Raw genomic sequence first — 15,153 nt, 5'->3', positions numbered from 1 at the left:
TATAAACACTGTTACTGTGTTTAAGATGAGCCATGTTGCAGATAATGTGAGGCGTTCTGAGCTGAAAGCCATACCCCTGTTACCTGGCTGGTCTCCACAGGGGTGGGTATGAAGGAGGCCTGAGATATGAACTGTGTGGTCCCCAGCAGGTCTCGGACCCCCTCCATGTCCCTTTTGTACTCCTTCACCGGCTCCACCTTCATCTTCTCCTTGGGGAGTAGGGCTTCGTAACACGGAGCATAGCCCGACGGAGGCAGGAACTTGAAGTCACCATGACGACCGCCCATCAGGAAACGCACCCTAGAGCGAGAGGGACTTAGTCAATCAGTGTGTTCAGTATGTGGGTGACAGCTTGAGAGTGATGGGGGGGGAAGAACATAGAGCCACTGAGGCCAAACCCCAGCCCCCACCGCCAGCCAGCCCGCCTCTCCAACCAACCCCCAGACCAGCTCTAACCAACCCCCAGACCAGCTCTAACCAACCCCCAGACCAGCTCTAACCAACCCCCAGACCAGCTCTAACCAACCCCCAGACCAGCTCTAACCAACCCCCAGACCAGCTCTAACCAACCCCCAGACCAGCTCTAACCAACCCCCAGACCAGCTCTAACCAACCCCCAGACCAGCTCTAACCAACCCCCAGACCAGCTCTAACTGAGGCCCAGCCCAGCTCTAACCAAACCACAGGCCCAGCCCAACTCTAACCAAACCCCAGCCCAGCTCTGACCAAGCCCCAACCCAGCTCTGACCAAACCACATCCCCAGCCCAGCTCTAACCAAACCCCAGCCCAGCTCTAACCAAACCCCATCCCCAGCCCAGCTCTAACCAAACCCCAGCCCAGCTCTGACCAAACCACATCCCCAGCCCAGCTCTAACCAAACCCCAGCCCAGCTCTAACCAAACCCCAGCCCAGCTCTAACCAAACCCCATCCCCAGCCCAGCTCTAACCAAACCCCAGCCCAGCTCTAACCAAACCCCAGCCCAGCTCTGACCAAGCCCCAGCCCAGCTCTGACCAAGCCCCAACCCAGCTCTGACCAAACCACATCCCCAGCCCAGCTCTAACCAAACCCCAGCCCAGCTCTAACCAAACCCCAGACCAGCTCTAACCGAGGCCCAGACCAGCTCTAACTGAACCCCAGCCCCAGACCAGCTCTAACCGAACCCCAGCCCCAGACCAGCTCTAACCAAACCACAGGCCCAGCCCAGCTCTAACCAAACCCCATCCCCAGCCCAGCTCTAACCAAACCCCAGCCCAGCTCTAACCAAACCCCAGCCCAGCTCTAACCAAACCCCAGCCCCAGCCCAGCTCTAACCAAACCACAGGCCCAGCCCAGCTCTAACCAAACCACAGGCCCAGCCCAGCTCTAACCAAACCCCAGCCCCAGCCCAGCTCTAACCAAACCCCAGCCCAGCTCTGACCAAGCCCCAACCCAGCTCTGACCAAACCACATCCCCAGCCCAGCTCTAACCAAACCCCAGCCCAGCTCTAACCAAACCCCAGACCAGCTCTAACCGAGGCCCAGACCAGCTCTAACTGAACCCCAGCCCCAGACCAGCTCTAACTGAACCCCAGCCCCAGACCAGCTCTAACTGAACCCCAGCCCCAGACCAGCTCTAACTGAACCCCAGCCCCAGACCACCTCTAACTGAACCCCAGACCAGCTCTAACTGAACCCCAGACCAGCTCTAACTGAACCCCAGCCCCAGACCAGCTCCAACTGAACCCCAGCCCCAGCCTCAACCTAGCTTTAACCAAGCCCCAGGTCAACTCTAAACAAGCTCCAGCTGAGCCCGGCAGAGCAGAAAGTGACTATGACTAACCCCACTTTGAGAATGATGCAATATTTCAGCCCACCACTCAGAAGCCCTCCTGGGCCGTAACCAAAATAGCAGCTGTAGTAGTGATGATGACGCATTCACTCCAAGTCTCACTGAGTGCAGTGCACAAATCAATTATTAACAAGTGTGTGTCGTTGCGTAGCATGCCCCGCTGCACAGAGGACAGGAAATGTTTACAATACATGATGTGGCCTGCATCATACAGACAGACAAAATGCAGAATAACGCTAACAGAATTCCTATAATTATGATTTCCTGTTAATTTTGTATAATGCTGTATAATGTTGTATAATGCTTCTGCAAATGTTATTGTGGTAATTGAGATACAGTGTAGCTTGCAGGCCATTATGGAATTTGATGTGAACTAAAATATTTTGGGCTGTCAAGCGTCATGTCTCGGACAGTGGTCCAGAATAGTAAAATGCAATTTTGCTGTAGAAAACAGGGTCGGTCATAAAATCCTGGAAAGCTTCCTGGAGCCTGAAATTTAATTTTTCAGACATGTCAGTCACATCATTTGAAGTTGCCATGGCAACACAAGTGAGTAAGATGTATGCCGAGCCTTTAAGGATTCATATTTAGAGGAAACGATAGAGGAATGGATTAGATGGATTTTTGTGCAAGCTAGAGGGAGAATAGAAAGCAATTTGAGGAGAAGTCCCTGTATGTGTGTATACGTGGTCATTCATATAAATGCCAGGTGTGTGTGTGTAAGAAACACATACTTGACCCCAGCGGAAAAGCTGACAACAGGGAAGAAGAGTCCATCGATGTTGAAGTTCTCGAACATGCCCTGTACGGGCTGTCCATTGATCCTAAAGGAGATGCTGGGGGCTCCCAGGTCCAGACAACAGCTCACCACATCCTCAGAGGTCAGGATGTGTTGGTTAATAGAAGCCACCGCCCGGGAGATACGACCTGCAACAAACCACAGTCTCAGCACAGAAATATGACCTGCAAGACACACACTCACTTTTGCACACGAAAGCACGCACACATACATGCACACACACACACACACACACACACACACACACACACACGTGGGCATAGACATTTGCCCTGCAGGACACACACTGTCTAGACACAATCTGGGTGACTTCTCATCATTTATGAAGCAGGAGACTTAATGAAAAAAACTGACCTGACCAGAGATGAAGTCCGTCAAAGCCGTAAGAGTAGAGGTCATCCCCCACCCCGTTGCCCCCCCAACCCTCCCCTCCACCTGGGTAAGGGGCGTAACCCTTGTTGGTGGCCCAGCCCACACGCAGGTGAGAGGGGTCGCTGGTCAAGAAGTGGTCCACCTGATCAATCATCAACTCGTAGTACCACTTCTTATACTGGGCCGAGCCCTCACTCATTCCCAGGTAAATGTTGGGCCTCATGCTGCCAAAGATTAGAGACATGGATTAGGGCTTAATCACATACCGGTAACTGTGATCGATGTTGTTATATGCACCTTTCACAATCCAATCAAACAAACACAGCAATGAAAAGGATATCCAACACACACACACACACACACACACACACACACACACACACACACACACACACACACACACACCACACACACACACACACACACACACACACACACACCACACCACTCATACTTTACAACCAATAGCACCTTAATCTAATTATACTGGGCAGGGATTGGATGGCTTTTTACCTTTGGACGTCATTGACCAGTCGGGTCTGGAGAAGCAGATCTCTTTTGGGGAGCAGGTGATCGCAGATGAGGTTCTGATTGGCTCGTACTGCCACCCCATTACACACACAGAGGGAACAGAGCACATCCAAAATCTGCAGGGTGAGGAGAGAGAAAGAGAGAAAGACAAAGAGAGAGAGAGACCGAGACCGAGAGAGAGACCGAGAGAGAGAGAGAGAGACCGAGAGAGAGAGAGACAGACCGAGAGAGAGAGAGACAGACCGAGAGAGAGAGAGACCGAGAGAGAGAGACCGAGAGAGAGAGAGTGACCGAGAGAGAGAGAGAGACCGAGAGAGAGAGAGTGACCGAGAGAAAGAGAGACCGAGAGAGAGAGAGACCGAGAGAGAGACCGAGAGAGAGAGAGACCGAGAGAGAGAGAGACCGAGAGAGAGAGAGACCGAGACCGAGAGAGAGACCGAGACCGAGAGAGAGAGAGACCCGAGACCGAGAGAGACACCGAGAGAGAGAGAGACACCGAGAGAGAGACCGAGACCGAGAGAGAGAGAGACACCGAGAGAGACACCGAGAGAGAGAGAGACACCAAGAGAGAGAGAGACACCGAGAGAGAGAGAGACACCGAGAGAGAGAGAGACACCGAGAGAGACACCGAGAGAGAGAGAGAGAGAGAGAGAGAGAGACCGAGAGAGAGAGAGAGCGAGAGAGACCGAGAGAGAGAGAGAGAGAGAGAGAGAGAGAGAGAGAGAGAGAGAGAGAGAGAGAGAGAGAGAGAGAGAGAGACCGAGACAGAGACAGAGAGATATAGAAGGCCAGAAACAGAACAGGACCAACTCATCCGTAGTCCTTTTCCATGTTACTATTAGAGGGAGAGCATTACCTTTAGCTATTAAATAACAACTTGTCTGTTAGAAAGCTTTCCACAGTATGTGGCATGGTATTAGTCAGAAACATTTCTTCTAGTGTCAAAATTGACTAAAAAGCATAAGTAGGATAATTTTGGTCATAAAGTCAGTACATTCCAAAACTGAGTTTTGCAAGATTTGTGTAACTGAGGTGGGTCACGACTTACTGAAGGGTTGGGTTTGAATTACAATTATGCACACTTGCCCAGTAACACGGATTTGTAACACCTAGGGAGAATTGTCATGCACAGACAAAGAGCTGCGGTGATCTGGATAGTGATCACTCAAGTATGCCAATGTTTTGTGCAAAATGAGAATTGAGACTATGTGCACTTGCATCCCAACTGCCACTTGTCAATATTCCAAAAATCTGAATCAATTCACGAGCATCTTGTGTTTATCTTAGATTAATTATGACAATTTTGAGGAAGTGGTACTGTCTATGTTGTTGCTACTGTGCATCAAGAGGGACAAACAACAACAACTTCCATGGTACAGTAAAGCAAACATAACACACCCACATCGAACCACACCCCCAAGACTCAAATCTCATTTTTCTTAATGAGCAGTAGAAAAAAAATGCGGAATCGGTGAGCCCAGCCGCTCTTTAATGCAGCCAGTCATAATTACTGAGAGATGCTAATCAGCAGAAACCACATCCAGTAATATCATTTTGATGCATGTGGGCCCATCCTGGCTTTACAAAGCAGAATAATTAAATGGGCAGAGAACGGCAGCCAAGGGAGCCAGGCCAAGACCTGCACTTTATTATCAGTGGCTTTATGAGCGGCTAGAGCCAAATGATACAACCCCTGTGATTTATGACAAAGGAGATGGCAGCCCCGCTGGAGTGCTTATTTCAATGTAAACATATTGATACACAATGCCCATACACATTACAGTCAAATGCCCAGCCCCAACAAGAACTCATCAACTCTCTGCAGCCCTGTCAGCACTGGGTGTACTAATAAAAATGCAGGCTCATCTGTGAATTACTGTGCTTTATAAGAAACCGTGGTCAAGCTCTTGTGATGGATAAATAGTATCAAAACAAAAACAATGTAGTTCCAGTATATTCACTTGATCATGCTGATATATTTGATACAGCTCCTCCTCCGGTTTCAGCTCACCTTGTGGTTGCGTCCATGTTTGTAGAGCAGGGAGATGATGGACTTGATATGTCCTCTCTGGATGATATTTAGAGCCTCCGGGCTCTCAATTAGAATGCAGTGGAGAACCTCCAGTATGCCTGCCGTGGCAAATCATCAATTAACGGCCACAGAGGACAAGGGAACAAGACACAAAAGGTCATTTCGCAAATGCATGCTCCTGAGCACAAGAAGAGGCTATGACGATACATGGCCAGGCATTACTAAACTCATCCAAGACTCTAAACACCAGGTCTGGGGTTTACAACAGTGTAATCCAACTCCTCATCACCTTTTAAACCATGTGCAGACAGCATGCAGGTTGAGGAGAGGTAGGACAAGGTCACACAAAGCTTTAGCTTTATTAATTGATTGACTGAATCGATAATTTAAAAAGTAGGCTGCTCCAGCCGGAGACTTTACATACATAAAAGATTAGCAAGGATAAAAAACACAATAAAGCCCGGAGGCATATTTCCATCGTGGTCCTCATAAACACGTGTCATGGTGGTATCATGTTATCATTTAAACACGTGTCATGGCATTATCAAGGTACCTGAGGAGGACTCCAGTCTCTCCAGCTTGCTGACCAGCCAGTCCAGGTTGTTGGAGAACTGGGTGCAGTTGTTCCTGTTGCCTCGGATCAGCGCCGCTACAGGACACATGGACAAGGTCACAGGTCAAGGGGAGGAGACACATTTCAGACACGATACATATCCAGTTGGCAAGTTTGAAGACGATCATGTAAATTGCTTATCTTTGACCTACAGTACAGCAAAAACATAGCTCCTATAGAAAAACACTGCACATCTTCCGCAACAAACAATGACACCCATGTCAAGGGAAGAAGACAGGTGACATATAATCTTTGCTAGTTATGAAGAGGATAATTCAAATTGATTGTCTTTGTTCCTACAGCCAACAACACTGCCAAACCTTACATCTTACACAACGTCACACAAAATGCACACCTTAAACCACACTCCATGCCAAGGAAAGAGTAGTGTTCTTCTTCAAAGCCTTTATGTATATTAATTAAGCTGCGGAGTACAAAGGAAGGGTGTGACATCAGGGGGACAGGAAAGGAGAGTCGTCCCAGCCAAAAATGACAGGGTCACCTGGCATAGACCGAAAAGAGGAGGCCTAGCTCGCAAATCCATTTAGCTGGTGCAGGTGTGTGGAGGAGGGGATATGAGAGGAGGGACGTGGTCTGCACATTAATGCTCCCCATGAGGAGAAAGCACCATGTAAACACTCTGTGAAGGGCTCAGACAATGATACGGACACTGGAACTGGGAAGCTTCTGAGCGGGAGACATGCTCCTACTACCAAGAGGGAATGCCTATAATGTACAACTGACATGTAAGATTGGACTGGTTTTTCCTACCCTGAAAGACCGTATTTGAAGAATTTGTGGCCTAACTCAAGGATATGGGGAAAAGTGGTGACCATCTGGTGAGCATGGTCAGTCCAGCTTGGCTGGGAGTGTGTTGTCGACATGCTGGGGGAGATGTTGGGTTGAGGCCCTGGAAGCACTTCACACAGACGTGAAATCTGCATGCTATCCGTATCCACTTCCAGCCCCTGCACGAAGCTCCAGCCCCTGTCTGTAGATGTGTGTGTGTGTTCACGTTTTATTAGTCGTACGTGCAAGATACACATGGTATACACCTTCCAACCAAATGCTTACTTGCAGCTTCCTTCTCGACAATGCAACAACAAAAATAAAATATAACAATATGAACATAAAGTAAATGGCTCAGTAGAATATAATAAACATTCTAGCATAAGTATAATACAGGAAGGCACAATTTATAGTCCAATATTTACACATGTATCAGGGAACAGGGGATCGAGGGGCAAGTGTTTCAATTGTACAGTATTAACAATAGTAAATAAGAATCTGGTAGCAGCAATTGTGCTGTGTGTGTAGCATGAATGCATATGTGTGTGTGTGCATGTACATGTGCGTACAGTACGTGTGTGTGTTTGTGACTGTGTGTGGTACTAGAGTGCATGTGTACTGAGGCTAGGGCTGTAAAGGTCATGACGGTAAAGTTTATTGGTGGTGTACATAGTTTGCAGATGTTATCGCAGGTGCAGCGAAATGCTTATGTTTCTAGCTCCAACAATGCAGCAATATCTAGCCAATACAATAACAATACACATGCCTTCTGTCATTGTGAAAGGACCATTTCAGGTGTGTTTGTCCAGTCTACAATAAAAATGTGTACTGTTGGGGATACTCGAAGACTGGAGTTGGGCACCACTGACAAAATGGGTGGACTGACGGCCATTGCAGGGAGCAAAGCAGGAAGAAAAAGCAGGATGTGTCAGTATGTGGTGTGATTTGTTGATTCAATTCAACTGACATTACAAAAAATACATTCCATTGTATGAGCCACATCATTCCCCTTTGACATCATTGGAACGAACATTCTACACTACCATGGAAATTATTTGCATCACAATAGCAGGCATCCACTGAGAGTTCACCCATGAGTTTACCAGTCACATTGCCAGGATTAGAGGTTCCAAGCCCGTTCCATTCATTCTATTTCTGTGTGTGCTGCTGCAGGAAGGGGGGTATTGTCTAGGCAACCAAAAACTCATTCGCTATTACACCTTGTTTGTTTCAACAAGGAGCAAAAAGTTTCATGACGTTGTTAAGAGTCCATGTTACCTCAGAAACGGACTCAACCGTACGAATGCCCGGCCGTCCCGGACTCAACCGGATTCGTGTTTCTGAGGTAACATGGACTCTTAACCACGTGATGAAACTTATAATATATATATATATATATATATATATATATATATATATATATATATATATATATATATATATATATATATATACATATACACATACACATACACACACACACACACACACACACACACACACACACACACACACACACACACACACACACACACACACCACCAGTCAAAAGTTTTAGAACACCTACTCATTCAAGGGTTTTTCTTTATTTTACATTGTAGAATAATAGTGAAGGCATCAAAACTACGAAATAACACATATGGAATCCTGTAGTAACCAAAGAAAGTGGTGAACAAATCAAAATATATTTTATATTTCAGATTCTGCAAATAGCCACCCTTTGCCTTGATGACAGCTTTTCACACTCTCAACCAGCTTCATGAGGTAGTCACCTGGAATGCATTTCAATTAACAGGTGTGCCTTGTTAAAAGTTAATTTGTGGAAGTTCTTTCCTTCTTAATGCGTTTGAGCCAATCAGTTGTGTTGTGACAAGGTAGGGGTGGTATACAGAAGATGGTCTTTTACCAAATAGGGCTAAGTCCATACATTGGCAAGAACAGCGCAAATAAGCAAAGAGAAATGACAGTCCATCATTACTTTAAGACATGAAGGTCAGTCAATACGGGAAATTTCAAGAACATTGAAAGTTTCTTCAAGTGCAGTCGCAAAAACCATCAAGCGCTATGATGAAACTGGCTCTCATGAGGACCGCCACAGGAATGGAAGACCCAGAGTTACCTCTGCTGCAGAGGAAAAGTTCATTAGCGTTACCAGCCTTATAAATTGCAGCCCAAATAAATGCTTCACAGAGTTCAAATAACAGACAAATCTCAAAATCAACTATTCAGAGGAGACTGTGTGAATCAGGCCTTCATGGTCAAATTCCCCAAAGAAACACTAAAGGACACCAATAAGAAGAAGATGTAACGATGTACGCTGAGAGTCGGGAAGCAAGTTCAGGGAGTGAATACATTTAATAAATAAATGAACAAAACAAGAAACACAAACAGCGCACCGACATGAAACAGGAACAATGACGACTGAGGAAGAAACCAGTGTGTGAGTGACATATAAAGGGCAGGTAATCAAAGAGGTGATGGAGTCCAGTTGTGCGTAACGCTGGTGACAGGTGTGCGACCTAACGAGCAGCCTGGTGATCTAGAGGCTGGAGAGGGAACATACGTGACAGTACCCCCTCCCCGACGCGCGGTTCCAGCCGCAGGACGCCGACCAGGATGACGATCCCGGGGATCAGGAGCGGACCGGTCACCTCTGCTAAGGCGCGGGAACGTGTCAATCCAGCTGAGGCGCGGGAGCATGACGACCTAGAGCACCGGAGAGAGAGCATACGTGACAGAAGAGACTTGCTTGGGCCAAGAAACACGAGCAATAGACATTAGACCAGTGGAAATTTGTCCTTTGATCTGGAGTCCAAATTGGAGATTTTTGGTTCCAACAGCCGTGTCTTTGTGAGACGCGGTGTGGGTGAACAGATGATTTCCCCATGTGTATTTCCCAACGTAAAGCATGGAGGAGGTGGTGTTATGGTGTGGGGGTGCGTTTCTGGTGACACTGTCTGTGATTTATTTAGAATTCAAGGCACATTTAACCAGCATGGCTACCACAGCATTCTGCAGCGATACGCCATCCCATCTGGATTGGGCTTAGTGGGACTATCATTTGTTTTTCAACAGGACAATGACCCAACACACTTCCAGGCTGTGTAAGGGCTATTTTACCAAGAAGGAGAGTGATGGAGTGCTGCATCAGATTTCCTGTCCTCCACAATCCCCTGACCTCAACCAAATTGAGATGGTTTGGGATGAGTCGGACCGCAGAGTGAAGGAAAAGCAGCCAACAAGTGCTCAGCATATGTGAGAACTCCTTCAAGACTGTTGGAAAAGCATTCCAGGTGAAGCTGGTTGAGAGAATGCCAAGAATGTGAAAAGCTGTCATCGCAAAGGGTGGCTATTTCAGGAATCTCAAATATAAAATATATTTTGATTTGTTCACCACTCTTTTGGTTAATACATGATTCCATTAGTGTTATTTCAGTTTTGACGTTTTCAAAGTAGAAAATAGAAAAAATAAAGAAAAACCCTTGAATGAGTAGGTTTGTCCAAACTTTTGCCTAGTACTGTATATCATTTTTTTACGGTTATGACTTATTTTATTTTCATGACGGTCTTCATCCATACCCGTCGGTTACTCAGTAATTGTGCCTGCCCTAACTGAGGCAGCCTCACAGACAGGCGTGTAAGATGGGGAAACACCACCTAAGAGTGCCTAGAGGACCATAAACGGCTCTGTAAATGCCAGCTCAGCTGAGACAAATAATCCCACGGCAGCAGTGAGACTCAGGCCTGAGGTTGGTAAGAGCAGTACTGGGACTCAGAGAACGCCAGGGCTTCCGTGGCAGGCAACAATGATTGATTACTGTGAAGTGTGTGTGTGTAACAAACAAACAAGGAGCAGACAGGTTGTCCTTTCTTTATCTACTGTTGTTTAACTTTTTTACTGTGACACTTTATGTGATTGTAACTATATTGGTGTGATGACTTGTGTATAATACTCTTTGGAGGACTCTTCTATTGTCTCCCTCACCTAGCAGCTCATAGAGCAGGTTGAGGATGTCCTTCCAGGAAGCCCCAGCCTCTGCCCCGGCACACTCCCCAAAGTGGGCTGCACTGTTGTACACATTGAGACGGTCGATGCAGCAGGACACCAGAGTCAGCATGCCCTGAAACAAGACACACCCATCATTACTCTGACATCATCATCATGTGTCCTCAATTAACCTGCTCCTAGTCTCTCCTATGCCTTCATGCCTGGATGATTAATCTAGGATGGTAATAGTGATCAGGTATGCTCAGCAGCATGCCCAGCTGTGAGGAAGGAAAATTGCAGGTGATTTATAACTCCATGAAAAGCCTATCAGCTGTCAACAATGAAAAATGTACCGTACAACTGTATTGTATTGGGGAGTGGGATGGAAAAGTGCAATTTGGGGATATTAATACAATTCTGGAGAAGTGTGTAGGCTGGGATATAGATGGGTTATTGAAGCATTCCATGGGCAGGATTGGTGTATGCCGGAAACAGTGTTATGTATGGTTATACCAATTATGTAACCATTACAGAAACACTGCACACAACTATTTTACATAAATTCCTGTTATCAACTTATTGCTTGGAGACAAAGTGAACAACTGGGGAAATGTAAATCCACAGCAACAGCTTTTGTTTGAGTTAAGGAGAGTAGTTGACGTTGTGTATTTAACACAGGCACAAGGGAAGGCAGCTGACATTTTATAATTGATGAGAACAATTTTGGGCCGAGAGGCTTATCAAAAGGCTCCACTCCATTGTTGTCATCACAGAAAAACTCAGAACAAAACTGCTGACAGTTGAAAAGCAATGCTCTGAAATACAATATGGCATTGAAATACTGTATCAAGAATCCATTGATTTAGCCTTTAAAAACAGCATGTCTTGGCAACACTGCATTTAAGCCCGACTCCTGCAATGACCACTTACTAAAATTGCCTTAATCACAATTGAAACCCCTGACTTTGGACTTTTATTGTCCTCTGCTGCCAAGCAACCGTCAGGCAGGATTACGACGCGGCACTTCATGTGTGGATGAACTCACTTCCTGTTTGAAGAGGTTCTGTCGGTTCTTGAGAGAGCGCAGCATGATCTGTTTCTCCTCGTGCTCCAGCTCAGCATTAGGCACCTGGAAGTAGGTGATGAGGTCATTGAGGGTCTGGAGGACCTCCTCGATGGGCAGGGCTACTGACGCACGGTTCTTTCCCCCCAGACAGTCCAGGTCTCTGGAACAGGGAAGAAGGGTTATCTTCACCACAGGACACTTTGAAAGTACTCAATTCTGTAAAAGTAGATTTTTCAGCATCAAAACAAGGGAACATACACTGAGCATACCAAACATTAGGAACACCTTCCTAATATTGAGTTGCACCCCCTTTTGCCCTCAATACAGCCTCAATTCATCAGGGCATGGACTTTACAAGGCGTCGAAAGCGTTCCACAGGGATGGTGGCCCATGTTGATTCCAATGCCTCCTACAATTGTGTCAAGTTGGCTGGATGTCCTTTGGGTGGTGGACCATTCTTGATACACACGGGAAACTGTTGTGCATGAAAAACCGAGCAACGTTGCAGTTCTTGACACAAACCGGCACCTACTACCATACCCCGTTCAAAGGCACTTAAATATTTTGTCTTGCCCATTCACCCTCTGAATGGCACACATATACAATCCATGTCTCAATTGTCTCAAGGCTTAAAATTCCTCCTTTAACCTGTCTCCTCCCCTTCATCTACACTGATTGAAGTAGATTTAAATAAGTGACGACAATTTTCACCTGGTCAGTCTGTCATGTTCATAATGCTTTGTGCACTCAGTGTATGACAGCAGGTCCTTTATATCATGACATCATTATGTGATAATCATAAGGTTTCATAACCACACTGAACTCCAGTATTAGAATATGACTCAAGCAGTGACTGCCATAGGAACAGGATTTGTGCCTTGAGGTTAATCCATGCTGAAATGTTATTTTCTGTGTGTGAGCTTAATGGTTAATTGTCACACAGAGGGGGGCTGAGGAGGGGAGAGGGAGGGGGGTGTGGAGAGGTACAGCTCACAGGCAGTAGTCTAGGTCTGGACAGCGGTGAAAAGCCAGTCAGCCATGTTTGACCAACTGACGACACGGAGGGGGGTATGTGTTTGATTCACAGTCACAGGCCAGTTTAATAGTGGAAGATGAGGAGGCTTTGAACATTTATTCGCTCCATAGCATTCTCATTCATGACTGGCCGTAAGTGGCCTTATGGCTTGATGTGTTTATTGTCCTGTTTGGCCACGGATGACTGGGTCACTGAGCCAGGCAGCCAGTGTGCTTTCTGTGGGCTGTGCAGCCCACTGCTCACAGGCCAAAAGCTCAACTGCTGCTGTGCATTCACAGTCTACAGGGCTTTACACCCAGACAGCATGCATATTACACTACAGTCAAGTAGTTGTTATATTTTTGTAGGGCTGGAACAATTACCGTATAACCGACGGAAATGCATGAAGACTGTCATGAAAATAAAATAACTTTATCAGTGAAGACTTGAACCTACTTCTACCCCCAAGGCATAATACCTCTAAACAAGACTGCTAAATAGCTAATCAAATGGCTACATTGACCTGCATTCACCCTTTTTTTTTATTGAATCTCTTGCACTGACTCTATGCACACACACTGGACTCTACCCACACACTCACATATACTTACACACACACACACACGCACACACACACACACACACACACACACACACACACACACACACACACACACACACACACACACACACACACACACACACACACACACACACACACACACACACACACAGATGCAACACACACACACACACGCTGCTGCTACTGCACCACATATGCTGCTGCTACAGCTCAGTCTATTATCTATCTTGTTGACTTGTCACTTTACATTTAAATGTAAAAAAAAATTTTTTTGCAGACGCTCTGATCCAGATGCTCTGATTCAGGTGGGTCAACCCCGTATCTCAGTCATAGTAAGTACAAATTGCCTCAAAGTAGCTATTCGCAAAGTGAGTGCTAGTAAGGGGGGGGGGGGGGGGAACTTGGGGGGGAACTTGGGAAGGTTGAATACCAGACAGGCTGTAGGAGTTTGATGGCACAAGCGGGGAGCCCAGCCAACAGCGAGTTGAAGTAGTCCAGACAGGAGATGACAAGTGCCTGGATTAGGACCTGCACCACTTCCTGTGTGAGGTACATATGTTGTAGAGCATGAACCTGCTGGAGCGAGTCACTGCTTTGATGTTTGCAGAGAACGACATGGTGTTGTCCAGGGTCACACCAAGGTTCTTTGCACTCTGGGAAGGGGACATTGTGAAGTTGTCAACCGTGATGGTGAGGTCTTGGAGCAGGCAGGCCTTCCCCGGGAGAAAGAGAAGCTCTGTTTTGTCAAGGTTGAGCTTGAGATGGTCGGCCGACATCCAAGCTGAGATATCTGCCAGGCACGCAGAGATGCGTGTCCCCAATTGGGTGTCAGAAGGAGGGAAAGAGAAAAGTAATTGAGTGTCATGCGCATAGCAATGATAGGAGAGACTATGTGTGGATCTGAAGCAGCTGAGTGACTTGGTGTAAAGAGAAAAGAGGAGAGGGTCTAGAACCGAGCACTGGAGGACACCAGTAGTGAGAGTACATGGTGCAGACACAGAACCTCTCCATGTCACCTGCAATCCAAGAGTGTGCAGAGACACCCAGCCCTGAGAGGGTGGAGAGGAAGATCTGATGGTTCACAGTGTCGAAGGCAGCGGATAGATCTACGTGGATGACAACTGTGGTCGTCAGCTACATGGGAAACACCTGGGCACGGGTGTGTCCCAGGATAAATAGACCTCTTCCACATTCATTGGAGAGACTCTCTCCATGCAGACACAGACAGATTTTGGTTGTGGCATTTTTGTGGCTATTTGGTTTGTTTGCGTTGGCACCTTTCAACACCCCTCATTATCACATGTATACACGCGACCACTCACTTACACTACTGACTGCTGACTAAACACACACCATTGTTAATTGTATTTACTTTACTTCAGTTAATAAATATATTTTGTTATTCTTTATCTCCACGTTGTCTCCCTTTTTGTTTCGGGATTCGAGCCGGTTCGTGACACAACAGAGAAGAGAGAGTCAGCTTTGGCAGTGTGGAGAGCCTCCATGACACAGAATCGACCAGTCTCGGTTGAGT

The 15,153-nt window shown here is 46.6% G+C and overlaps 1 protein-coding gene across 1 annotated transcript in view; it reads right to left on the bottom strand.

Annotated features, from left to right (window-relative positions):
- The window catches only part of LOC106610839 (ryanodine receptor 3), a 161,675-nt gene that overhangs the window by 78,079 nt on the left and 68,443 nt on the right, over positions 1–15,153 (bottom strand). The window contains exons 13-20 of the mRNA XM_082955486.1: positions 12,001–12,181; positions 10,953–11,088; positions 6,119–6,214; positions 5,545–5,663; positions 3,516–3,649; positions 2,985–3,226; positions 2,566–2,758; positions 84–300 (exon numbers count right to left, since the gene is read on the bottom strand). Coding sequence (XP_082811612.1) covers positions 84–300; positions 2,566–2,758; positions 2,985–3,226; positions 3,516–3,649; positions 5,545–5,663; positions 6,119–6,214; positions 10,953–11,088; positions 12,001–12,181 — 1,318 coding nt within the window. The remainder of the gene's footprint in view (positions 1–83; positions 301–2,565; positions 2,759–2,984; positions 3,227–3,515; positions 3,650–5,544; positions 5,664–6,118; positions 6,215–10,952; positions 11,089–12,000; positions 12,182–15,153) is intronic.

This window comes from Salmo salar, chromosome 09 (genome assembly GCF_965601325.2).
Source record: "Salmo salar chromosome 09, fSalSal1, whole genome shotgun sequence".
In the NCBI taxonomy this organism is placed as follows: Eukaryota; Metazoa; Chordata; class Actinopteri; order Salmoniformes; family Salmonidae; genus Salmo; species Salmo salar.
This window is presented reverse-complemented; position numbering and strand designations above follow the sequence as displayed.